Genomic DNA, 27,790 nt, shown 5'->3' with positions numbered 1-27,790 from the left:
GCTGGAGATACCAAGACAAAAACAATAAAACAAGGGATGCCTTGAAGGATTCTCCTGGGGGGGAATATAATACGGACACAGATAAATACAAAAAGTAATGCCAATTCATCTCTAGAGGGGAAGTGAGTCATCAGTTATGGGGGTAGGGATGGCCTTTAGGAAAGGTCTTGTGAAGGAGGTAGCCCCTGATCTGTGCTGTGTTTTTATTTATTTATTTATAATACTTTTCCATGGTTACATGATTCATGTTCTCTCCCTCCTGATCTGTGCTTTGCAAGAAAGGAAACTCTTGTTGGATTTGGCTCTGGCAAGTTCTGGACTCGCTATGGCCTGAGCAGGTACCTGTCTTTTCTTATAGAGGGAATTTTCCCAATGGAAAATAATAATGATGATGACAAATTTGATGTGATTTATTCTATATTAATATTATTAATAATTGTAATGACTACCACCATTTATATAGCATTTTGAGATTTGCATCCATGCCTTGAAATATGGCTGTCTCTCAGGTGGAGGACAGTAAAGGTGGGTGGGAAAATGTCTATGGCTTTTGCAGCAATCCACAGACCGTTCTTCTATTTAAAATCAGGAGCTCTTCCTGCCACCAATAGAGTATTTGAGAGTAAAACCCACCCCAGAGGCTGACCCTCAAAAGCCCCACAACTGCTCAGTAACATTTGCAGTTGGATTTCAGTTTAAGTCACTCAAGATCACAGGAAACTTTTGTGACTTAAAAGTTCAACTCGGGACAAGCCAAAACATTTTAGCTCAGTCATTAATGGATACTAGTACGAGGATATACGATTCTCTTTGTTGCCTTATCAGGTTCCCAACAGTCTCTGCTTCTCTGGTTTGCTTCCTCAGAGTGGAATGAACTTTGGAAAAAATAAAAAAAGAGTTGATGTGCACGATTTAAAAAAATTAGACTTCTTGTGTAGAGGGAGGTGAAGGTGTGTGTTTGTGGGTGTTGATGGTGGGAGACGTTGGGGCCACTGACTCCCGTCTACTTCCTCAAGTTTGCTATTGATGTGAAGCCACAAGAGTGAACATTTCTGTCTTGTGACCAATTATAGAGACGTTTTCTTTTTTAAGTGAATATTTTTAGTTGATGCTTCTGTCCAAAAGTTAGTTCAAGGAAGCATCCCAGACATGATTCATGTGAATAAGCATTAAATGCATCATTAATTATAGACCTGGCAGGTATACACACACCACACTTTCCAGGGTTATATTATAATTATATTATTGTTATAATTATGAATTATGATATAATTATTATATTGATAATGTTTTATTACACACATGTGTTTATTACATGTGTGCATGTGTGTATATATATTTAATAACAAATTTCCACATGAATTTTCCAAAGTTATATCATCCAAATTGTCTCCCTCTTTTTCCTCTCCCCGCTCCTGAAACTGACAAGCAATTCAATCTGGGTTATATGTGTTTTATCACATAACATATTTCCAAATTATTCATTTTTGTAAATGAATAATCTTATAGGACTAAAACCCCCAAACATATTATGTGTATATATATATATATATATATATATATATGTATATATATAGAGAGAGAGAGATAGAGAGAGACAGAGACAGAGACAGAGACAGAGAGATAGAGAGAGACTGGATTAGATTTCTATACTTCAATTGGGGTTCCTTTTACCTCTGAAGTCAAGTACAGGCTGCTTATCATGCTAAAAATATCTTACCTGGCTAATTCTCATGACTAACTCCAAATCCTATATTTCTTTTATCATGATTACATTCTTCCCCAAAATTTTACCTTTTCCCCATATCTAACCAATTCTTAAATTCCTTATTAGTTCGTGACATTTGCACTCATTTCTCAAAAGAAAAACATTTGCCTGGTAAGTAACTCCACGGTTTGCTGGAAAACTAAATTCCTATATGTTTTTTTAACCCTTACCTCCCATCTTAGAATCAATACTAAGTATCATTTCCAAGGCAGAAGAGCACTAAGGTCTAGGCAATGAAGGAAAGTAACTTGCCCAGGTGCCAGAAGCTGTCAGACCACGATGTCTTGATAAGGTCACTCATGGAAGCCAGGAGGTCCCAAAGTGACTTCTTGGCAGGATGGAATTGCCCACTCAGCCCCCTTTGTATGACTTCTCTCATCAACATCCCCCACTAATGGAATTGATATGATTTTTATCCTCTCCTTAGTCTAAGGAAAAGTAATATAAGAGCAAAATGCTTGCACACTATTTCCCCAAAATATCACCAAAAGATTAGACTCAAAAAACCAAACCCAAAAGACTATTATGGGTTAACTTTTGCTTAGGTACATAATTCCCAGCAAAAGCTGTACCACAAGCCAAGCCCAGAAAATCCCTTACCCCCTGGTCAGAAACTTATTCTCCTAAAGCCAGTACATAAATCAATCATAAAGACCTGTACAAAAAGCTTTGGTACACCATGCTTCATCAAGCCCTAGTAACTTGATTCTACCAACAAGAACCCTCCTTGAAAAACTCCCTAAACCCTGAAAAATGATCAGCCTAATATTAAATCTGAACTGTGTTCTCAGTAGCTCTCTGATCTCTCAACCTCATTGCTATAATTGTTGAATTGTCTCTAGAATTTCTGATTATCTATTTTTATTAAAGGTAATAAGTGATTTTCCTTGACTGTAAGCTCAAAGCTCCTCACAGGTTAATGAGAAAATCAAGCCACCTGTGATGAAATCATTTTTCTTGTGTAAAACTTTTATGTTTCCTTTCAAAATCAATAGTTACCATATAAATGTAAAGAATGATCTCAGAATGTTAATCAAACAATTTGTTAAAAGTTAATGTATGACTTATCCAATTATCTTTACTCAAACATGCATGTTGAATAATGTATCTGTGTGCCAAGAAAATGGGCATAAAAATAAAGGCTAAACCTGAGCATGGTGAAGCAGCCACTTCATGGAGAGCATATCCCAGGCAGAGACATATACACAGAGCTGCCTTCCATCTCTTATTTCGCCTATTCACTCCACCTACCAAGGACCCCTGGAGTCATGAGTGGACCCCGGCCTGTGGCACCAAGGGTCACAGAGCTAAGAACTATAGGTTATTAATGAGACTTTAGAACCTTACTTTAGAGATGTCTAACCCCACTAAAAATATTCTTGCAACCATATGGAAATATGTTTTGTAGGGGGCGGAGTCAAGATGGCAGCTTAGAAGCAGCAAAAGTTCAGACCTCTAAAAACCCTTCCTTATGGATCACAAACTGAATGCTCCTAGGGGACTGAAATTCAAGCTTAACAACAGGACAGAGGTGGATAACCCTCCTTCTGGACTCAATTCAAAAGGTATGCCCCCCAAAAGCCGGAATCCAAGAACACTCGGGTCTAAGGGGAAGGCAGAAGGAAGGTCCCAGGACCCCTCGCCCCACCCAGAGGAGCACCAAGCCCCCAGCAGCAGTGGGAACCTCTGGGCGGGCAAAGGTGCTAGTTTCGAGGGTGTACCTTGAGAGCAACCAGGGCCAGGCTCAGAGATGTCCAACACAGGCAGCAGGGAAGCAGCCATAGAGAGACTGAAGAGCCTGCAGCCCCGTGGCTGGGTCCTTCCATCTGGCTTCAATCTTGCCGGAGGTTTTTGCCTTGGGGCACATCCAGACCAACCCAGTTGAACCTAATCCCATCAGGAGTCCTCAGAGCTCAGGGAGGCCAGGACCCCTCCCTCCCTAGAGTGCAGGGCCTCTCGCAAGGACAGGTACCTCTGAGCAGGCAAAGGCACTGATGTACCTTGCGGACAGTGCTGTGCCAGGCTCAGAGCGTGGAATGCAGGCCAGTGGAGAAGCAGCTGGAGAGAAACAGAGAGCCTGGGCAGCTCCAGCCTTCCAGGAGTCTTTGGCCTCAGAGCACATACAGCCCAACCCAGTTGAACTTAATCCGATCAAAAGCCTCCAGAGGACAGGGAAGCCAGCATTCCTCCCCGGAGACTGTACCAAGAGATCTGACAAAGCTCCAAGAGGGGAGACTGACAGCTCCAAAACAAAAAAAAAATGAGAGGAGCAAGAGCACAGACAAATACGGGGAGCAAAGAAGGGGTAAACACAAGCAAACAACCGAAAAAGAAGAAATTACAATAGACAGCTTCTGTACAGGTAATGAGCAAAGAGCGAACGAAACAGAGGAGGAGGTATCAGCAAAGGAAAAATCAGAAATCCCAGCGAATTGGATACAGGCTTTGGAAGAACTCAAAATGCAATTCAAAACACAATTAAGAGTGGCTGAAGACAATTGGGAAAAGAACTTAAAAACTAAGATAAATCATCTGGAAACAGAAAATAGCGTCTTGAAAGCCAAAATCAACCAGCTGGAAAATATGGGAAAGGAGATGAAAGATGAGGTGAAGAAGATGAAAGATGAGAAAAAGGATATGAAAGACGAGGTAAAGAGGATGAAAGATGACCTCCAAAGAAAATCAGACCAGAAGGAAAAGGATGACCAAAAAGCCAGGGATGAAATCCAGTCTTTAAGAACCAGAATACAACAACTAGAATTAAGTGACCTCACAAGGCAGCAGGACACTATAAAACAAAACCAAAAGAATGAAAAAATTGAGGAAAATATGAAGCATCTCATTCAAAAACAGAGGATTTAGAAAATTGTTCAAGGAGAGACAATTTAAGAATCATTGGTCTACCAGAAGACCATGACAAAAGAAAAAGCCTGGACATCATACTACAGGAAATTATTAAAGAAAACTGCCCCAATATCGTAGAACAAAAGGGAAAAGTGGAGATTGAAAGAATCCACAGATCACCTCTTGTACTTAATCCCCAACTGAAAACACCCAGGAATGTTATAGCCAAATTCAAAAACTATTAGACCAAAGAAAAGATATTACAAGCTGCCAAGAAGAAGTCATTCAGATACCACGGAACCACAGTGAGGATAACACAGGATCTGGCGGCATCCACACTGAAAAACCGAAAGGCATGGAATATGATATTCTGGAAAGCAAGGGGACTAGGTCCACAACCAAGAATCAACTACCCAGCAAAATTGACTATATTCTTACATGGGAAAGTATGGTCATTCAACAAAATAGAAGAATTCCAAGAATTTGTAATGAAAAGACCAGACCTGAACAGAAAATTTGATGTCCAAGCACAGAACTCAAGAGAATCATCAAAAGGTAATTAAAAAAGAGGGAAAAAAGAAAAACAAAACAAAACAAAAAACATTTTTTAAGAGACTCAATAAGTTAAAATGATATGTATCCCTATGAGAAAAGAGGCCATTGGTAACTCTTAAAAACTGTTGTTATTACCTGGGCAGCAAAAAGAAGTACACTTAGAGGGAACAGTGACAAACTGTATAGGATGAAAGGACTAGACATAAATAGGTATAGAGATATATGCATGCATAAATACATAAGCATGTGTATGCATAGATAGATAGATAGATAGATAGATAGATAGATAGATAGATAGATAGATATGACTAGAGTTTAAAAAATAGGTTAACACTAAAAGAAATGGGAAAAGAAACAAATGGGGGTAAATTTATATGTCACAAAGAAGCTCATGGTGGGAGGGGGGGAGAACATCAATACATTGGAAGGGTAAAGAGGTCAGAGATAGGAAATACTCAACTCTTACGTGCTTTGAAATTGACCCTATGAGGGAAGAACAATCCAATCCATTGGGGCAGACAATAGATTTGCGCCCTATAGGGGAGTAGAAAGGTAACAAACAGACTGGTGGGGAGGGAAGCAGTACAAGGGAGGGCGGGCACGGGTGGTTAATTTTAGAAAGACTACAGGGAAAATAAGGGGGGGATAAGAAGGGAGCAGGGTAGAAAGGGAAGTAGAATAAGGGTGGGAACTAGGGGGACTGATTAAAAACAAACATTGGTGTAGAAGGAAATAGTGAAAGAAGAAAAGGCAGGAACAGGAGTAGAAATCAAAATGCTGGGTAATACACAGCTAGTAATCATAACTCTGAATGTGCATGGAATGAACTCACCCATAAAACGCAAGTGAATAGCAGCGAGGATTAGAATCCAAAACCCTACCATATGGTGTCTACAAGAAACCCACATGAGGAAGGTAGATACGCATAGGGTGAAAGTAAGAGGATGGAGCCAAATCTATTGGGCATCAACTGATAAAAAGAAGGCAGGAGTCGCAATCATGATATCTGACAAAGCCAAAGTAAAAACAAATCTAGTTAAAAGAGATAGGGAAGGTAATTACATCCTGATAAAAGGTAATATAGACAATGAGGAAATATCTGTACTCAACATGTATGCACGAAATGGCATAGCATCCAGATTTCTAAAGGAGAAACTAGAGGAGCTCAAGGATGAAATAGATAGAAAAACTATACTAGTGGGAGACCTGAACCTTCCTCTATCTGAACTAGATGAATCAAACCAAAAAATAAATAAGAAAGAGGTAAGAGAAGTGAATGAAATCTTAGAAAAATTAGAGTTAGTAGACATGTAGAGAAAAATAAATAGGGACCAAAAGGAATATACCTCCTTTTCAGTAGCACATGGTACATTCACAAAAATTGACCATGTATTAGGGCATAAAAAGATTGCAAACAAGTGCAAAAGAGCAGAAATAATAAATGCAAATTTCTCAGATCACAATGCAATGAAAATAATAATTAGTAAGGGAACATGGAGAAGTAAATCAAAAATTAATTGGAAATTAAACAATACGATTCTCCAAAACCAGTTAGTTAAAGAACAAATCGTAGAAACAATTAATAACTTCATTGAAGAAAATGACAATGATGTGACATCCTTTCAAAACCTATGGGATGCAACCAAAGCAGTATTCAGGGGGAAATTTATATCCTTGAGTACATATATTAACAAATTAAGAAGGACATAGGTCAATGAATTGGGCATGCAAATTAAAACATTAGAAAGTGAACAAATTAAAAATCCTCAGATGAAGACTAAATTAGAGATCCTAAAACTCAAAGGAGAAATTAATAAAATTGAAAATCAAAGAACTATTGATTTAATAAATAAGACTAGAAGCTGGTACTTTGAAAAAAACAAATCAAATAGACAAAGAACTAGTCAGTTTAATTAAAAAAAGAAAAGAAAAAAACCAAATTGACAATATCCAAGATGAAAAAGGAGACCTCACCTCTAATGAAGAGGAAATTAAGGCAATCATTAAAAACTACTATGCCCAATTATATGGCAACAAATATGGCAATCTAGGTGATATGGATGAATACTTACAAAAATATAAATTGCCTAGACTAAAAGAGGAAGAAATAAATTACCTAAACAACCCCGTATCAGAAAAAGCAATTGAACAAGCCATCAAAGAACTCCCTAAGAAAACATCCCCAGGTCCAGATGGATTCACAAATGAATTCTATCAAACATGCAAAGAACAACTAATGCAAATATTAAACAAACGATTTGACAGAATAAACCAAGAAGGAGTTCTACCAAATTCATTTTACGACACAAACATGGTACTGATCCCAAAGCCAGGCAGGTCAAAAACAGAGAAAGAAAACTATAGATCAATCTCCCTAATGAATATAGATGCAAAAATCTTAAATAAGATACTAGCAAAAAGAATCCAGCAAGTCATCACAAGGGTCATCCACTATGACCAGGCAGGATTCAAACAAACCCAAAGACCCCAGCTTTTGGGACAAAAATCCATTATTTGATAAAAAACTGCTGGGAAAATTGGAAGACAGTGTGGGAGAGATTAGGTTTGGATCAACACCTCACACCCTACACCAAGATCAATTCAGAATGGGTGAATGACTTGAACATAAAGAAGGAAACTATAAGTAAATTAGGTGAACACAGAATAGTATACATGTCAGACCTTTGGGAAGGGAAAGATTTTAAAACCAAGCAAGACTTAGAAAGAGTCACAAAATGTAAAATAAATAATTTTGACTACATCAAATTAAAAAGGTTTTGTACAAACAAAACCAATGTAACTAAAATCAGAAGGGAAGCAACAAATTGGGAAACAATCTTCATAAAAACCTCTGACAATGGTTTAATTGCTCAAATTTACAAAGAGCTAAATCAATTGTACAAAAAAATCAAGCCATTCTCCAATTGATAAATGGGCAAGGGACATGAATAGGCAGTTCTCAGATAAAGAAATCAAAACTATTAATAAGCACATGAAAAAGTGCTCTAAATCTCTTATAATCAGATAGATGCAAATCAAAACAACTCTGAGGTATCACCTCACAACTAGCAGATTGGCTAACATGACAGCAAAGGAAAGTAATGAATGCTGGAGGGGATATGGCAAAGAAGGGACATTAATTCATTGCTGGTGGAGTTGCGAGTTGATCCAACCATTCTGGAGGGCCATTTGGAACTATGCCCAAAGGGTGATAAAAGACTGTCTGCCCTTTGATCCAGCCATAGCACTGCTGGGTTTGTACCCCAAAGAGAAAATAGGGAAAAATAAATGTACAAGAATATTCATAGCTGCGCTCTTTGTGGTGGCCAAAAATTGGAAAATGAGGGGATGCCCTTCAATTGGGGAATGGCTGAACAAATTGTGATGTATGTTGGTGATGGAATAGTATTATGCTAAAAGGAATAATAAAGTGGAGGAATTCCATGGAGACTGGAACAACCTCCAGGAAGTGATGCAGAGTTAGAGGAGCAGAACCAGGAGAACATTGTACATTGAGACTGATACACTGTGGTACAATCAAACGTAATGGACTTCTCCATTAGTGTCAATGCAATGTCCCTGAACAATCTGCAGGGAACTAGGAGAAAAAACACTATCCACAAGCAGAGGACAAACTGTGGGAGTAAAAACACTGAGGAAAAGCAACTGCTTGACCACAGGGGTTGAGGGGATATGATTGAGGAGAGACTAAATGAACACCCTAATGCAAATACCAACAACATGGAAATGGGTTCAAATCAAGGACACGTGATACTCAGTGGAGTCGCGCATTGGCTATGGGAGAGTTGGGGTGGGGGGGAGAAAATTATCTTTGTTTCCAACGAATAATGTTTGAAAATGACCAAATAAAATAAATAAATAAATTACAACTTTAAAAAAAAAGGCAATATGTTTTGTATAATAATACATGCATAGCCCAGATCGAATTGCTTGCTAGCTCCAGGAAGGGGGAAGGAAGAGAAAGAGAGGGAGATAATACAGAACATAAAACTTTGGAAAATTTATGTGTTAATTTGTTATTACATGTAATTGGTAAAAAAAAATCTTTATAAAAGCATTCTTGGGGTTCATCCCATTCAGTCCCATCTTTTCACCCCAGCTCCTGTCTTATTTCTCTAACTAGCTAGTAAATATATCTATTTAGTTGTCTTCCTATTCTTCAAAATCAATATATTAAAAATCCAGTTTAGGAAAATAGCTCTTTCCATCCCACCAAACACATGCATACAATCTGCCCTTTTGCAACTTATTTCCCCTTTAGAGTAAACTGATGGTCCTTTTAGCCTGATTTCTCATTAAAATGGGAGGGACATGCACCATACTGTGGTTTGCCAGAGACTTTTCATCCTTCTAAGTGGGAAGCTCAGATAGGCACCTCCACACCACTAAATTGGTCTGTCAAAAAGACAGACTTTCCCCTGACAGCTTGGCATTATGCTGTCTAGGTTGACTCACAAAAGAGCACAAACAGTCTTGGGATTGTTGGCCCTCACAGTAATCTAGCACCTGCAATTCAGCAGAGAAACAGAAGAGGGCAGGAGTAGCTCAGCAGAGCTAAGCTAAGAAAGAAAAAAAATACTTCACTGCCATCATGTGCCAATAGCTGACACCAGGGCTGGGGAAATTATCTAGGAGTTTCATCCAGCAGCAGAGGTGGGGCAGGATGGCACTGCTGGCTTCTGTCACCTTGCTCTGTCCTTCTTACAGTTCATAAAATAAATAATAAATTAATTGAGGGTCAGCAGTCAGTCTTCTGTGAGTAGCCTCACCTACCTCTATCATAAGCACAGCTCTATTTTTGTTGTTTTTAAAAACCCTTCCTTTCTGTCTTAGAATCAATACTGTTCCAAGGCAGAAGAGCCCTAAGGACTAGGCCATGGGGCCTAAGTGACTAGCTCAGGGTCACTAAGCTAGGAAGTGTCTGAGGTCAGATTTGAACCCAGGACTTCTCCTCTCCAGGACTGGCTCTCTATCCACTGAGCCTCCCTGCTGCCCCCAGCTCTATACATTTTGTACCTATCAGCCCTGGTCCTGCCCTCATGGGTATCCACATTCCTCCCTAGCCCTGGCTGACTCACGTGGCCCAGGTCCAGAATGAAGCAGTCTCCAGTGTTGAAGCTAACCCAGCTCAGGGCCCGCTCAGTGGCGCGAATGTTCTTTTTGCCTTTGACCTGGTAGAGCCTCTGGATGGAGCCTGAAGGAGCTCCGGTTGGAGCTCGGTGAAATGCTGACTCCACACCTCCCTCCTAGAACACAGAACAGACAGTGAGACAGAATCTCACACAAGGCTTCTTCGGGAGAGACACTCACTGGCTCTGCTTCCCTTCCCCAAGGCCCCAGAGACCCAGTGCAAAGAGGGACCATTTCCCTACAGAGAGCCTGGAGGACAAAGCAAGGACCAAAGTAAGCCCAGGCTAGCCCATTCATTTGGTGTGTAGGAGGGATGGAAAGTCCAGTCACCCAGGCCTGGACAGTCCACTTGGAAGAGACGGACCGACAGGCGGTCAGTGGGAATGCTGCTCCCAGAGACAGTCCCAGGGCCCCAGGTGTGTCATTCCCCCAGGAGCCACCCCCAGATCCTAGTCACTGAGACAGGTGGCGGGCGGACCTGGTTCTGACCTGATACTGGAGACCTCGGGGGAAATAGCTCATGAAGCGGTCCGACTCGTTGCCCTGGACCTCCCGGTGCTGCACTGCCCTCTCTCCCAGCAAGGAGTTGAGGTGCACGGATAACACTGCACAGGCTCCTTGCTCATCTCGGGATGACTGTTGCCCTGGGAGAGGAGAGAGGGGAAGAGAGGAGAAGAAACTCAAGGACGCAGCCTTGGAGAGTCCCCGTTGGCCTTCCTTGCGTCTTCTCCTGTTGCCCTCACAGGCTCCCCTGGCTCTACTTCTTGCCTCTGAGATTCCACCGGAGGCCGATCCTCTTAGCCCCAGCCCATGTCCGCTCTCTGGCGTCCACCCCTACTGACCGATCCAGAGGTGCAGGTGGGACAACTCCTCGGGGCCATTGTGCAGGACCAGATAGGAATCTCCGGAGAAGAAGATGCCGCGGTTCTCAGGAGGCACCGGCACCGGCTTCAGCTTTTCCACCCTCCACACATGGAGTCCTGGTCCTTGCACTGTGGAAGACTCAAATGGGGAGGCACTGCCAGGAGAGAATTGGGAAGAGGAGACTCAGCAGAAAAGCAGGGGAATGGGACTAAGGAGAGGGGAGAGTGAAGGGGGAGGCATCAGGGATGGAGTCGAGGTGGGAGAACAATTGGGTAGGAATAAGATGGTTGCTGTGCAGGGATGACTCATGTGGGGCAAGTAGGGGTTGGACCCAGGTTCCAATATCCCTATGGGAGCCTTCAGAGGCTAGAGGAGGGGGCACTAAGGAGAGAGAGTCAAGGAAGAGAGGAAGAAATGGGGGGTCAAAGGCCAAATGAAAAAGGATCCATTGGATCCAAAATTTAGAGCTGGGACTCTAAAAGCCATGAAGTCCAACTCCCTCATTTTATAGATAAGGAAACTGAGGCACTATTAAAGCCAGGAAGTCAACTCCCTCCTTTTACAGATAAAGAAACTGAGGCACTATTAAAGCCAGGAAGTCCAACTCCCTCATTTTATAGATAAGGAAACTGAGGCACTATAAAAACCAGGAAGTCCAACTCCCTCATTTTATAGATAAGGAAACTGAGGCACTACAAAGGCCAGGAAGTCCAACTCTCTCATTTTACAGATAAGGAAACTGAAGCACAGAAGTGAAATGGCTTTGCCCAGTGCTAGTAAATGTCAGAGATAAGTCTTTCCTGATTGGAAATCCTTCTCTCTTTGTCTAAAGAATTTCCCAGAGCCCACAGGCAGGGCAGAGCCTTATTGTGTCCCTCTGCCCAACTGAATTTACTCTAGGGGCCAAGATTCTCCGTTAAGCCCTAGTTAATGTTTAAAGTTACATTAGCGTTAAGGACAGTTAAGACAGTAGATAAGGAACTGTACCTCTTTGGAATGGACCCGTACATGGCTGCTGGAGTATCTAGAAAGATAAGATAAAAGTGGTCTTCAGAGTGCTCTCCTCAGGTGAACTCCTTGCAAGATTCCTTCCCCAAATGAGCCTTTTGCTCCTGTCTCTGGTCTCCCAGTTCTCCCTTCTCTCCTTCCCCTACTCCCATGGCTTCTCTCCTCTCCTCTACACAAGTGATTCCCAAATCCTCTACCTCCCGTTCCATCTGCAAATGCCACGTGGAGTGCCTGGATTTCTTCCTGAAGGCAATGGAAGCCAGGCTAATTTTGTGAACAGTGAGGATGGAGGAAGCTTCAGGCCCTTCACACCTATCAGAATCTGGTCTAAAATCTTAGTGGGACACAAGTAAAATGCAGTGGAATTGCATGTGGGCTATGGCTGGGGATGGGTGGGGTGGTGGAGGGAAGGGAAAGAACATGAAACGTGGAACCATGGAAAAATATTCTAAATTAATTAATTAAAAAATTTCAATTAAATAAATAAATAAAATCTTCTTTGTAGCTTCTAATCCTGCTTCAGCCCTGAGCTGAGGCTTAGCTTCAACACTGGAGATGGCTTCATTTTGGATCTGGGCCATTGGACTTAGCAAGGACTAGGGAGGAATGTGGGTGCCCACGAGGGCAGGACCAGGGCTGATACTTGTAAAATGTGCACTGCTGGGTTTAGGGTTTTTTTTTTCTTTTTATTCTCATATCCACCCTAAGAAGTAGGTGTTACTTAACAGATGAAGAAATTGAGGCAAACAGAGCTTAAATGGCTTGCTCCAAGTCACACACCTTTTAGATGTTTGAGGTCAAATTTGAACCCAGGTCTTTCCTGACTCCAAGTCTAGGACTCTATCTACTGGGCCACCTAGCTGCCTCAGAGCTGGGTTTGTATGGAAGTTGATAAATGCAAATGCAGCTAAAATGAGAACGTAAGCAAGTAAATAGTAAAACAAAAAAAATCTTAGTGGCATTTCTCTGATAAAAGTTTCATTTTCTAAGATATATAAAGAACTGAAACAAATTTCGAAGAAGCCGCTTCCTAGTTAATAAGTGGCCAAAGGATATGAATAGGCAATTTTTAGTCAGAAATAACCATGTAAAGATGCTCTTTAAATCACTAATGATTACAGTAACTAAAATTAAGACAGCTCTGAGGTTCTACCTCCCACCCATCAGATTGGCAAAGGTGACAAAAGAGGAAAATGAAGAATGCTAGATAGGCTAGATAGGCTGTAGGAAAACAGATACACTAATACATTGTTGGTGGAACTGTGAACCAACTGGTCTAGCCTTTCTGGAAAGCAGTTTAGAGTCATGCCCAGAAAGTGATTAAACTGTGTTACTGACTCAGTGATATCACTACTAGGTCCATGCCCTAAAAAACTCAAAGAAAGAGGAAAGGGACCCACATATTTAGAGCAGCGATTTTTGTGGTGTTGAAGTCTTGGAAGCTGACACACTATCCATTGATACAAGGAAAACTTTTGGGTGATAAGAAATAGAGGGGGTGGTTTCAGAGAAACCTGGGAAGATCTGCATGAACTGATACAAAGTAAAGTGAATAATTTAAACAATAACAACAATCCCTGGGGGCAGCAAGGTGGTTCGGTAAATTAAAAGTCAGTCCTAGAACCAGAGGACCTGGGTTCAAATATAGCCACAACACTTCCTAACTGTGTAACCCTGGGCAAGTCATTTAACCCCAGTTGCCTAGGAATTGTGCGTTGGCTATGGGGGAGGGGTGGAGGGAAAGAACATGAATCTTGTAACCATGGAAAACATATTCTAAATTAACTAATTAAATACAATTTTCCCCAAAAAATGAAAATAAAATTAAAATTAAAGAAACATAAAAAATTAAAATTCAAAAATAGTTAAGAAAATGGAGTTTGCAGGGGGCAGCTGGGTAGCTCAGTGGATTGAGAGCCAGGCCTAGAGACGGGAGGTCCTAGGTTCCAATTTGGCTGCAGACACTTCCCAGCTGTGTGACCTTGGGCAAGTCACTTGACCCCCATTGCCTAGCCCTTACCACTCTTCTGCCTTGGAGCCAATGCACAGTATTGATTCCAAGATGGAAGGTAAGGGTTTAAAAAAAAAAGAAAGAAAATGGAGTTTGCAAACTACAGAACTCTGAATGTCTTCTCTTCAATGCTCCACAAAAGTATAGGGTGACTCATTAAGGGACCGGTTTAAGTGAACATCTTAAGAAGGAATTGGGGGTCACAGAGCTGCATGAAGGACAGGTCGTGCCAGACTAACCTCATTGCTTTTTCTGCACAGGACTAAATAGATCAGGGAACACGGGAGGTGTTAGAGATTTTAGCAGGGCATTTCAAAGTCCCTCACACTATTCTGGAGGACAAGACCAGGACGATGGGGCTAAGACCATACAGTTGGGTCGTCTGGAGTTGGTTGGAGGCTCCAGATGAGAGCACAGCCTTTCACAGTCTCTTTCTCTCTTCAAGCAGAAAAACTTTGCTAGGAGGCTGCTGCCTTTAAACTGGCAAGAAAGTTGGCTCAGAAGTGACTGGATCACGGGATGGCTCCCGGAGGTCCAATCTTCTGCCACTTGGGAGCTCTCCACTCACCATCATTTAGGGAGAGGAAGGGGCTTGCTTTGAAGGGCTTCTGCCCACTTCCCACTCCCTCCTCCGGCCGCAGCCCTGCACCTCCCCCAAAACTGGTTTTCTGGGCTCCTTCTCCCTCTTTCCCCTGCCCCACCCAACCTTTCCGGACCCATCCCCAGGCTTACCAGCCTCCTCTGGTGTTTATTTCCGCTTGGTTTCTTCGCCTTCCTCCAGCTCAACCAAACCCCTTATGTTCCCCCAAGCCTTGCCCCACCCCAGCTTCTGACTCCTCCTCCTGCCACCCCTTCAGATGCCTCCCCGGATGGTGGGGGCCCCCGGCTTCCCCCTGCCCCGTGGCCTGCGTCACTAAGGGGAAGGGGCTGGGAGGAACCCTGGAGCAAAGAGATGGATGCAGCCAGAAACTGTGCAGGGTAGGGGGAAAGAAGCAAGACCATGGAGACATGGGATTTAGGGCACAAAATAGAAACACAGTTTCCTCCTTTAGAAAATAGAAAAAATGGGGGCAGCTGGGTGGCTCTGTGGATTGAGAAACAGGCCCAGAGACAGGAGATCCTGGGTTCAAATTTGACATCAAACACTTCCTAGCTGTGTGACCCTGGGCAAGTCACTTAACCCCCATTGCCTAGCTGTTACCCCTCTTCTGCCTTAGAACCAATATGCAGTATTGATTCTAAGATGTAAGGTGAGGGAAAGAAAGAAAGAAAGAAAGAAAGAAAGAAAGAAAGAAAGAAAGAAAGAAAGAAAGAAAGAAAGAAAGAAAGAAAGAAAGAAAGAAAGAAAGAAAGAAAGAAAGAAAGAAAGAAAGAAAGAAAGAAAGAAAGAAAGAAAGAAAGAAAGAAAGAAAGAAAGAAAGAAAGAAAGAAAGAAAGAAAGAAGAAAGAAAGAAAGAAAGAAAGAAAGAAAGAAGAAGAAAGAAAGAAAGAGAGAGAGAGAGAGAGAGAGAGAGAGAGAGAGAGAGAAACAAACAAAGAGAGAGAGAGAGAAGAGAGAGAGAGAGAGAGAGAGAGAGAGAGAGAGAGAGAGAGAGAGAGAGAGAGAGAGAGAGAGAGAGAGAGGAAGAGAGGAAGGAAGGAAGGAAGGAAGGAAGGAAATAACAATACTAACTACAACCCTTCTCTCACTCTACAGATCCAAGAGCCTCAAACAAGAGGCATCTGTAAAACTTGGGTTGAGCAAGAAGCCGCATTTCTATGGCAAGCATTTAGCACTTTTACAAATACACTTTCATTGGGTCTGGGAGGTATGTGCTATTATTATTCCCATTTTACAGAGCAGAGTAAGGCTGAAAAAGATTAAGGGATTGCCCAGCTAGTCAGCATCTGAGCAAGATTTGATCTCAGGTCTTATTGCTATTCCTTTGTGCTCGACTCTTCAGGACCTCATAGGGGGTTTTCTTGGCAGAGATCCTGGAGTGGTTCATCCTTCCTTCTCCAGCTCATATTATAGATGAGGAAACGGAGGCAAACAGGGTGAAGTGACTTGCCCAGGGTCATCCATCTGGGGACTGATTTGAATTCAGGAAGATGAGTCTTTGTTACCCCAAAGTCTAGTACCCCAGCCCCTACACAAGAGAGCTACCATTATTACCCATAATTACTTGGAAGTTGATTAATGGGAACCAAACCCATCTCCAGGCCCTACATTTTGCCAAGCATTGGGAAAGGGAAAAGTGGAGGGAGAAGAGTGAATAGCACGCAGAGCTGGCTGCCCAGCGGTGGTGGTGGCAGCACTCTCACCCAGCACCTCCAATCCGGTTCAGAAAGTCTGCGGGCTAGACCACAGGAAACCACCCTGCTGGGGGCCTCTGGGGCCCTGCTCCCTCCTGCTCCCCAGAACCTCTCAATGACTGCCTGGTCAGGCCCGGAAGTCTAGTCACCTCACCCCCCCCCCCCCATCCCACCTCTCCTCCCGTGGGGCTGACTCTTCCTGGTCCACATTTTCCTCTCCCCACCCCATTCCTCCCAGCCAGATTCTCGATTCTCCCCCACTTGGATATCTGCAGAGGAGGGAGCAGGGAGGGCCAGGGATTAACCTATGGGGGACCCAGGACCCCGGGCCAGCCCCACCAGTTCCCTCAGCCTCCTCGGGCTCCCCTTCTCTGACTTTTCATTGAGCCACCTTTTCCTGGCTGAGGAGTTTGCACTTCCTCCCTCATGGGCACAGGCTTGGCCAGGGTGTTGGGCACTTTTGCTGAAGTGCTTCTTTCTCTCTTTGTGTCTCTGTCTCTGTCACTTTCTCTTTCTCTGTCTGTCTCTGTGTCTGTCGCTGTCTCTGTCTCTGTCTCCCCTTCTCTCTGTCTTCTCTTTCTGTCTCTCTTTCTGTCTGCTTCTATCTTGTCTCTGTCTCTCTGTCCCTGTGTCTGTCTCCTCTGTCTCTCTAGCTCTGTCTGTCTCTGTGTCTGTCCCTGTGTCTGTCTCTCTGTCTCTGTCTCTGTCTATCTCTGTCTCCTCTGTCTCTCTAACTCTGTCTCTGTCTGTCCTTATGTCTGTCTCTCTGTCTCTGTCTCTCTCTCCTTCTGTCTTCTCTTTCTCTGTCTCTCTTTATGTCTGCCTGTCTCTGTCTCTCTCTCCCTCCCTTCTCTGTCTCTGTCTCTACCTCCCTCCTTCTCTCTGTCTGTCTCTCCTTTCCTCCCCCACCCCTCTCTCCCTGAGGCTCTTTGATCCCAAGAGAGGAAGCAGAGCTGGGTGGATAGAATCCTGCATTTGACCCATCCTGACAGTGAGACCTTGGCCAAGTCTCTTAATATCTCAGTACTCTAGTCAACTCTCTAAAACCGTTATTTTTTTAACCCTTTCCTTCCCTCTTAGAATCAATATTGCACACAGGATCCAAGGCAGAAAATCCGGGAAGGGCTAGGCCATGGGTCCCATAGCTACGAAGTCTCTGAGGCTACATTTGAACCCAGGACCTCCGGTTTCTAGATCTGGCTCTCCATCTCCCGAGCCATCTAGCTGTCCCCAAAACTAAGTTTCAAAACTAAAAAGTGCTGACTAGGAGTCCCCAACACTGTGAAATCACCGATGCCCGCCCGCCCTATCTTCTTCTTCTTCTTTAGACATGAAGTGAAAGGAGGGAAGAGAGAGAGTCAGAAAATGCTGATCTAGAACCAGACAACAGAAAGAGAAAGCACCTTCTCCCAGCAATGTTTCCCAGAGTTTAGAGCACATAAGGACAATCTCAGGACCAAGAACCAAATGGAACCAAGAAATTAACTTCTCTGTGCCTCAGTTTCCCCATCTTTAAAATGAGGGCGTAGGATGAAGTTGGTGGTTCCCAACCTGCCGGTCCCAGACTCCTGGGCGTCCTCAGAGAAATTCCAAGGGGTCTGTCTTGTTGAATGACTCATAGGAGAAATACATCCCCCACACTAAATAAAGCCCACATCTCCCACATGGCCATTTTGCAAAGGCAGGTAGATTCTGCTGCTGGGTTTCATAAAAATAGAAGCTCATTTACAAGCAGTAATGAACTCATGGCAGCTTTTTGCCTTAGTTTTTTTTTTTTACTATATGTTTTGTGAGACTTCACATATATGATGGGTGGGGAGGAGCAGGAGAGAGGAAGAGAATTTGGAACTCAACATGTGTTTAAAAGGTTATAAAATGGGGGCAGCTGGGTGGCTCAGTGGGTTGAGAGTCAGGCCCAGGGACAGGAGGTCCTGGGTTCAAATATGGCCTCAGATACTTCCCAGCTGTGTGACCCTGGGCAAGTCACTTGACACCCATTGCCTAGCCCTGACTGCTCTTCTGCCTTGGAACCAATACTCAGTACTGTTACTGATGTTATAAAATGTTTCTTTCTTTTTTTTTTTCTAGTAGGCTTTCCTTATTCTGTAGATGGGCGAATCTATGGAGGTGACACAGATTGCCTGTAGTCACTCACAAAGTCAGTTAGTGGCCAAGACTGCATTAGAACCCATCACCTGGCTCCAATCTGATTTCCACTGCATACAGATTTCTCAAATCATAGTCCAAGAAATAAAGTATTTTCATGTTAGAAGGATTCTTAGAGATTGTTTAATCTGAGTCCTTCATTTTCTACCCTAATCCAGTTTAGTACTCTCTCCCTCTTGAAATGATTTCCCATGATTTCTGTCTACATTTATCTGTATTCCTGGATGGGTCCAAGTCCCGACTTTCTAGTGGAATACAAACTCTCTGAGGGAGGTAGGAATTGTTTCATGTTTTATCTTTGTATTCCCAGCACCTTAGATAATGCCTTTCACTTATAATCTGGGTGACTTTGGGTAAGTCACACAATATCCTGGGAGCCTCAGTTTCCTCATCTGTAAAATAAAGAGATGTTGAGCCTGATGGTCCTTAAAGATTCTCATAGCTTAGAGAGACCTCCTGCTAGGATACATGGCAAGTACTCATGCTTGGAGAACTGAATTGAACAGAGTTGACCTAGCCATCCTAGCTGGTCTGTGTCTGACTCCCAGGCCAACCTACTTTCTACAACTGTCCACTGTCTCTTTCCCATAGGCTCAACTACATGGAGTTTGCAGAAGGAAGCTTATTTGGGAAGGAAAGTTTCCCAGGAGGTAGGCAGCCTAAAGAGTCTGGGCTCTGTCATTCCCAAGAGTTCCTGGGTCCTAATGCCAATTCTTGGACAAGAGAAAGCCAAACTATAGCAGGAAGAAATTCAGATAGAACTCCCATCAGACTTACTTCCAGAGCTCTAGCAAGCTCTTCTGGACCCAAGGCCAGAAATGAGTAGCTATAAACCCTTCCTCAAATCATCCTGGTAATTCCTTGTGTGAATACAATGAAAGAAGCAATTGAGAAGAATTCAATTAAGCAGGAGTAATTAAGAACTGTAGTTGCTTCTTTGATGCTGAAGGTTAATTTTTGCCCCTACAAGTCATTTGTAGGGAACTGAGACTTCAGTTTCCTAATCTGTTTCTATAAAGCAATTTGAGTGAATACTATTATTTTCTTTTGGTTATATGAATATATACAGATAGATAGATAGACGGATAGACAGACAGAAAGACAGACAGACAGACAGACAGATAGACAGACAGACAGACAGACAGACAGACAGATAGATAGATAGATAGATAGATAGATAGATATAGATAGGTAAGTAGATAGACAGACAGATAGATAGATAGACAGATAGATAAGTAGATAGATAGATAGATAGATAGATAGATAGACCACACACACCACCCAAGGAAAAAAATTGACTTATAAATTGCAGTGCCATGTGAAGCATGGCTCCTGTTGCCCACCCTTTTGACAATTCTACATTTTTTTAAACCCCTACTTTCTGTCTCAGAATCAATACTGTATATTAGTTCCAAGGCAGAAGCCAGTCCAGGTTAGGCAATGGTTAAGTGACTTGCCCAGGGTCACCTAACTAGGAAGTATCAGAAATCAGACTTGAACCAGGACCTCTTGTCTCTAGGCCTCACTCGCAATCCACTGAGCCACCTAGCTGTCCCCTCTATATATTTTCCATAGCCCACATTACCCATATATTCTGAATAATACAATTACTACCACCTAGTAGCCTTTGGCTTTTTTTTTTTTAATGTTAAAAGAGCTCCTCAAACTCAAGGTTGGGAGCCACTGAACCAATTGAGTTTCTACCTCTCAATCCCATAGTAACCTATATTATGGCCAAATCAGACAGAACCTTACTTGTTTGCCAAAGCCAGAATGGAAATTGAGCACTCTTGCTGTTCCACACCAAAATTTAAGACAAATTTAAGACTATCATGTTACATAGGAAGCCACTGAAATTGAGCCAAGGTGACTTCTTTTGGGAATGGCCTATTAAAATGGAACCTGAGCAGAATGAATCATTTTTGTCCAGAAACCCTGAGCAGTAGGAGGATTTTCTGATCTATTGGATCCCAGAGCTGGGCATATGGGAGAATGGTCCTGGTCCAGTGGCCCTTGATGCCCTGATCACTCCTGCCATACTTCCATGTCCTTCTGCATTCTCAAATAATACTTTACCGTGTGACTTCTGGGTGCCTAGCTAGGCACTGTGAGGAAGAAAAATGACTTATCTCACAGTCTTGCTGGGAAGGCAAACTGAGTTAACTGGAAACAGTTAAATGTGTGGGCCTTCCCTCATTAACTCAGATTCTTGTGATTCAGAATTTGTCATCTCCTATTTCTTGGCATGAATTTGCCTTTTTCACCGGAAACTAAAGGGAGTGGAATGGAAATGAGCAGAACCCCAAGGATTTCCAAGTGGGACAGGCTTGGAATTTCAACCCTAAATAGGCTCTGTACAAATATTGGTAGTCTGTTACTGCCTTTATAAAATTCTCTAAAATCTCTTTTCCCCTCTTTTCCTGTGACTCTTTGCATGTTCGAGATAGGAGATTTCTCTCCAGATTTTTCCCCAGCTAAGTCAAACTGAAGAAATCCCTTTCCCCACCTTCCCCTTAGGGGAAAAATAACCACATCTCCAAGAACACAGGCGGATGGGGCTGGTGAACATTCCTCTCTTCACACACCCCAGCAGACAGGAGAAAGGAAGAACTTCCCCCTCCTGTGGGACCCTGACTTGCCCCTCCATCCCTCCTCCCCATCTCCAGGGGAGCTCCACTCCTCCTGTTTCTAGGTCCTGCACTCTTTAGTACCAGTGGGCTCTCTCCCCTCCCCAATTTCTACTTGCCTGAGAGCTTGTTGCTGGTAGCTGGCTCTGACTTCCAGTGGGTAACTGGCTGGACGACTTTTGGGTAAAGTTGCTATCGTCTGAGTCAGAGGGGAGGGGCCTTAGTGTGGTTGACAGGACAGGAGCTCAAATGTGGCAGTGAGGAGAAAGTTCACAGGACCCAAGTCCTAGCTCTCAGCCCTCTCCCCTGAGTGACCAGGGACCTTCTAGAATCCTTAGCATCCAGCAAGATCATCTCCCTTCCTACCAAGGTCCCAGAGGTGTTTGTTAGCACTCTCTTGCCTCAGATTAGACTGGATGGATTTCTCTGTGAAAATGGCACATCTCCCGAGGCCAGTGGAAACTCCTGGGGGGGCAGAGACTGTCATGTCCTTTTGTGTCCCCAGCACATTTATTAATAATAATAAATGTTTATTGAATTAAAGTGGTCTTGAGTTCTCTCATCTGTAAAATGGGGCTAAGCAGGGGGCACCTAGGTGGCTCCGAGAGAGCCAGGCCAGGAGATGGGAGGGAGGTTCCAGATTCAAATGTGGCCTCAAACCCTGGGTGACCCTGGGCAAGTCACTAAAACCCCATGATTCTAAGATGGAAGGCAGGGTTTTAAAAAAATTAAAATGGAGCTAATGATGCCTGCCTTATCAGCCTCATAGAGCCATTGTGAAAATTAGAGGATGCTCATTAATTAGGAATGATTACAAATTAAGAAAGGTGACTGTTATGCCAACCTTCACCCCTGATTGTCTCTTGACCTCATTACTTCACTTTCTCTGTTGATGATGGGGGAAGAGCCATTATTCTATAATTATGAGATTTGGAGTTGGAAATATCTTTAGAGATCCTATTCGGCACAGTACCTGGCACATAGTACATACTTAATAAATGCTTGTTGACTGACCAATGCAGCTCCTTCATTTTGCAGTGTATCATACATTCCTCTCCACTTAAGTAATTCAGGCAGTGATAGAATAGAATTGGGAAGATCTGGGTCCAAATCCTATAACTTGTACTTAGTTGCATGATTCTGGGCAAGTCACATAACCTCCAACCCTTAGACTTATTTACTAAGCCCTAGGGATGGGTTGAGATCTGCCTTGATGGTGTTACAGTCAAAAGAGTGGTTGCCTTAAACTGTGACCGTGAAAATATGGTTTCAAATAAAAAATATAGTGGTCACCATGGGAAAATTCCCAAATATTAAATATACCCAAGTCATCTGGGTTTTATAGAGATTTTTAATTAATACAAATTAAGGAATTAAAGTAAGGGAGAGAGAGAGTAAGAGGAAATAATGAGAAAAGGGCTAGGCCAGCCTAGGCCAGCCTAGGCTTAAGCCTTAAGAGAGAGATCAGTCAGTCTTTAATCCACTCACCACAAGATTTGTCCCAAGCAGGATTCTAGTGTTCAGAGAGACCCACTAGTTCAGCTCCTCAGCTCAACTAAGTTCAGCCACCGAGCCCTCCAATTCAGCTTTGGCAAGTTGAACTCTTTTAGAGGCCTTTCTGACCTCCTTTTAAAGAGAATTTTCTCCTATGTCACCTCCCCCAAGTTCTCACATCTACCAATCACAGCAGACGTTTTCACAGGACTGACCATTCTTAATTCACACCTTCTTTAGTTCTCAACTTCTCTGGGTGGACTAAAACTTCACACCTCTTTTGTTAAGCTTGTCCCTTGCAAGTTTGCAAGTTGCCTGACCTTCTAGTGATTAATTTGACCTTCATAGGTACTTAGCACCTTTTTGTATTAGATATAAAAATAGACTTAGCTTAAGGGCTTTTGCCTCACTATTAGTATGAGTTAAGTACTTTTCATTGTTCAGTAAGGAGTTTACAACTTTATCTTCCCCTAAAGTATGCTTAAGTATGGGTGGAGTAATGTAAAGTTCTCACATTCCTGATCAAGTACCTTCATTGTTTAAAATGGGGAATGGTCTTAACGAAATGTTCTAAGGTAGAGTCTGAGAATTTTTAACATTCACAAGTCTGAGAAATTTTAAGATTCACAATGGAGAGTGTTCCTTTACTGAAAAATCCCATTTCCTTGATGCATCTATATCCAGAATCAAAGAGGGAGAGAGAGAAAAGGGAAAGGAAAGACAGAGAGAGGGAGAGAAAAAGAGGGAAGGAAGGGAGAGAAAGACAGAGAGAAGAGACAGGAGGGAGAAAGACAGAGATAGACAGATAGACAGACAGACAGACCCACTCTCTCTCATCCAAAGGTTCTAGATCCCTAATTTCCCTGGGGTAATGATTCTTCTGACTGCTGAGACTGAGTGCTGATACTTCCCTCCCTCCCCACTGAGGTCTTCTAACTATCATTAGATTGTTGGCACAAATTCAAGAGGTTTTGGTAGGGTCCTATCAAATGTTTGTATATGACACAACCACTGAGCCTGGAATCAGGAAGACATCTTCCTGAGTTCAAATCTGGCCTCAGACACTTATTCGTTGTGGGACCCTGAGCGAATCACTTAATTCTGTTTATCTCAGTTTTCTCATCTACAAAATGAGCTGGAGAAGGAAATGACAAATCAACCCAGTATCTTTATCAAGAAAACCTCAAATGGAATCACAAAGAATCAGACACAACTAAAAAATGACTGAACCACAACTATATGACTGAAGGAACTAGAAGAAGGAGAACCAGGAGATTCTTTCACAGATGTGTATGTGTGTGTGTGTGTGTGTGTGTGTGTGTGTAATCCAGATCATACTGGTGCGATAATGGTGGTCCTTTGCTCTATTCTCCTTTGGCTATCATTGGTTTCATTTCATGAATTTGTTTATTCATTCTTTCTTTCACACATTTATCCAACATTTGTTAAAACAATGGGGCCTAGATCTATAACTAGACATTTTCATGCCGTAGGTAAACTTCAAGGAATAGGTCCTTAATTAATTAATTAATTCATGCATTCATTAACTGGCACTTCAAGATAAATTCCTTTGGTGGAAGAGAGGAAAACAGGGTAAAACTGGTGCTGAAGGAGTTAATCTACAATGTGGGAAATTAGGAGAGGAAGGAAGCCATCTTGCCAACATCCTGCTTTAACTAATGATTCTTGCTAACTAGAGAGGCATCTGGGGTATAGGACAGGGAGCTAGTTTGGCACTAAGTTTGGTTATTGTTATTTCCTGAAGGACTGGCTATTAGGACTATAAATGTTGATGCCAGGTCGCCATGTTCTAGTTATCATTCTGCAGGGGAAATCTGAAGAGGTCCATGGAACATCCATAGAACTCATGTCCTAATCTGGACCATGTCAGGCATTCTTCACCAATGGAAAGATAATTAGATTTGAAGAAAGAAAACTTGGTTTCAAGATTCAATATACTTAGTAGCTTCATGACTATAGGTCACGTCATTTCCCCCCTGGAGCCTCTCAAATAATCAAATACTCCCATTGTTTTTCCATCTGATGGTAACCTAGCCATGCCTGCCCAGTCCATGTGATTGCCCACCCCTATGTTTCCCACAAGGGGTTTACCCAGCCTTCCAGGGATCCTTCCTCAATTTCTCTGAATAGTGAAAGATACCAGCAGAGCACCACCACGGTCTGTCTACTGGTCTCACCGCATGACTCGCCTATCCCTCTTTGATTATACATTTCTCTGATGACATCCCTTATTTTAGTTCTTTTTCACAGTTCCTTATTTGTTAAACAGCACAGCTTTTTCACACCCACCAGCCACCTTTCCTTGGCTTTCTGAAACAGATCATTTTTAATTCTTTAAAGACTGGACTGTTCCATGACCTGAAGTCACACCATCTCCAATAATGGGTATTCAATGGTGTGTTGGGTGAATGAGTATTCAAAAGATGTGCCTTTGTTTCCAATAAAGGAGTTCTGTAATGTTCCAAAGACAATCCAGCCTGCTCTTGTTTTCGTGTTTAACTTTGGAACCAACTGATTGTCAATCAGTCAGTCAACAACTATTTATTAAGTGCCTACTATGTGCCATTCACTGTGCTAAGCACTGTTGCCCATTAATTGTCTGCCAAGAAGAAAATGATAGATGAGGTCCATGGAGCATCCATCCAACTCATGCCACAGTTTGGACAATGGTGGGTATTCTTCAACAGCTTGGCTTTCCTGTGACTGGTCAGGCCACCTTCTTTTGATGTATTATAGATCTGTTCCAGGAATCTCCATAGTGGATGTGTGTAAGGAGGCAACCAGTCATTTGTTACCCACAAATAGTAATGTCTGGAGCATTTCACCATCCTTTTGCCTCTACTGTAAATCTGCTCCATCACAGGGGTGAACACTTCTGGTCAGCATGCATCTCCTTTTTGATGCATTATCCGACAATTATCAGCCAAAGGCCATCGAACAAGGTTATTTTTTTTTTCAAAAAATCTTGATATGCATTAATATGGTCCAAAGCTTTTCCCAGGCCTTTAGACTCTCCTTCTCTTAGCTATCTGTCCGGTGAATCGACCCCTGGATACACTCACGAATGACCAATCAGCAAGTGTTTAGTAAGTGCCCACTATATGCTAGGCTCTGGGGATACGAAGATAAAAATGGAAATAGCTCCTGCTCTCAAGGAGCTCATCTCTGTTACTCCCCTTCTGAGAGAGGCGATAAGACCCAAGATGTAAAATGAAACGTCTTTTTTTTTTTTTAATGTGGACAATAGGGGAATTGACTTGTGAGTTGGATTGATTTATTCATTTTTTAAAACTGTTACTTTCCATTTGGGGATCAATATTGATTCCTACGCAAAAAAGATGGTAAGGGCTAGGCAATGGGATTTAAGTGACTTGTCCAGGGTCACACAGCTAGGAAGCATCTGAGGCCACATTTGAACCTAGGTCTTCCCTCCCGTCTCTAGACTGAGTTCTAGCTACCCTTGAGTGAATTAGATTTAGGTGAGACAGAGTTGTACAAAATCATCATTCGCACTCTCTCTTCCAGTCACCAAAGTCTAATGGCAAAGGGAAAGTCATGGTGCTGGTGATACCCCAGTATGCAATGGATGAAGACATCTTCAATGTCTTATCAAGCTCTAAGCACTCCACACCTTCTGCTCCAGCGACCTTCATGACTGCTGGAACAAATTGCTCTCATCCTCCCATTCCATTGGGGGAAATCTTCCCATGCTTGGGGTAGACATGCTCCCTAATTCTTATGAGTTTAGAAGAGAGTGAAAGGAGAGAAAGAGGTTTAGAAAAGGCATGAAATAGGTGACTCAATTCTTTTCTCCTTCCTTCATGTGGTGTGAAGAAAATGAGATCTTTTGGGTTTTCTCCTTCCTATATGTGCATGTATATACAAACATACTCACACATATGTATATAGGTTTATTTATATGGGTATTAATATATACATGATTTATAAAATATATTCCATTTTTATAAAGCAGTTTGATTTACACCAACTACCAGGGCAAGGCGACCAAAAGGGTTTTAAAAACCACAGTCAATCAACCAACAAGCAGTGATGTCCATATGGACATTTCCTTCCAACTAGATTGGAGGATCCTTGAAGAAAGAGACTATTTAACCTTGGTCTTTGTATCCCAATATTTAGTATATAGTAAGGGCTTAATCACTGCGTGGAGCATGATCGACTATAGTTTTTAAAGGCCTTTTGGTCCCCTTGTTCTGGTAATTGACTTACATCCATTAAAGTGTCTTTATGAAATTGTGGTAGTCTTTGTCTATGTCCTTTCATGCATCTATGCACCATTTTTCATCATTAATAACTTTTTTGAATAGGGAAATGGGGGGATCAGCATTTTTTACATACCTACTCTGTGCCAAGCATTCTGCTAAGCCTTTTCCAAATATTATCTCATTTGCTAATTAGCAATAGGTCAGGATGAAGTGGTTTTAATCACACACTCTAGTTTTTTCTCACTTTATTTTCTTAGTTTTTTCATACTTGAATCTCTGCTCTAAGTAGGTGGTGTGACTATATACAGATGGCTGATTCATAGAAAACTCCCACAGTCACAACAAGCTGTTTCCTGTCTGTTAAAATAGAAGCAATTTCATCTTTATGGTGTGTGTTAGGGCTTGTCAGACACAGCATATACTGATTTTTTTTCCTGAAGAAAATACTCATGATCTAGAGGGATGAGGCATCTGTGGAGGTTTCCAGTCTCTGGCCTCTTTCGTTCCTTTCTTCTGAGCTATATTTTCCAAAATGTTTCTAAATCCATCTTCCCTTGTTTCCACCTTTGCACCAATGTCACTGAATAGTAAGCACATTTGATTCAATGTGGATGGCCTTGTAAAATTTCTCACTGGATTTCTCAACTTCATCTTCCATCACCATTGTTTGCATACAAGCTTCATGTACTCACGTTTGTGTTTCTACCAGTACTTAGCATAAGTACTGTATTATGGAATGACCAAATGTCCCATGAAAAGA

General features: G+C 42.4%; 1 protein-coding gene across 2 annotated transcripts in view; it reads right to left on the bottom strand.

Moving 5' to 3' along the window:
• Positions 1-21,496, bottom strand: part of CAPG (capping actin protein, gelsolin like) — a 38,465-nt gene extending 16,969 nt beyond the window's left edge. Inside the window, exons 1-5 of one of the 2 annotated variants that reach the window (XM_007477776.2) lie at positions 21,409-21,496; positions 12,170-12,206; positions 11,161-11,336; positions 10,808-10,962; positions 10,267-10,434 (exon numbers count right to left, since the gene is read on the bottom strand). In XM_007477776.2, the coding sequence (XP_007477838.1) occupies positions 10,267-10,434; positions 10,808-10,962; positions 11,161-11,336; positions 12,170-12,192 (522 nt within the window). In that variant the 5' untranslated portion in view covers positions 12,193-12,206; positions 21,409-21,496. Of the gene's footprint in view, positions 1-10,266; positions 10,435-10,807; positions 10,963-11,160; positions 11,337-12,169; positions 12,207-14,933; positions 15,063-21,408 lie in introns of those variants that run through there. The other variant, XM_001364138.3, reaches the window with a different exon arrangement.
• Positions 21,497-27,790: the final 6,294 nt, after the last annotated feature.

This window comes from Monodelphis domestica, chromosome 1 (genome assembly GCF_027887165.1).
Source record: "Monodelphis domestica isolate mMonDom1 chromosome 1, mMonDom1.pri, whole genome shotgun sequence".
NCBI classification, from domain to species: Eukaryota; Metazoa; Chordata; class Mammalia; order Didelphimorphia; family Didelphidae; genus Monodelphis; species Monodelphis domestica.
The sequence above is the reverse complement of the archived record's forward strand: the minus strand, read 5'-3'. Positions and strand labels throughout refer to the sequence as shown.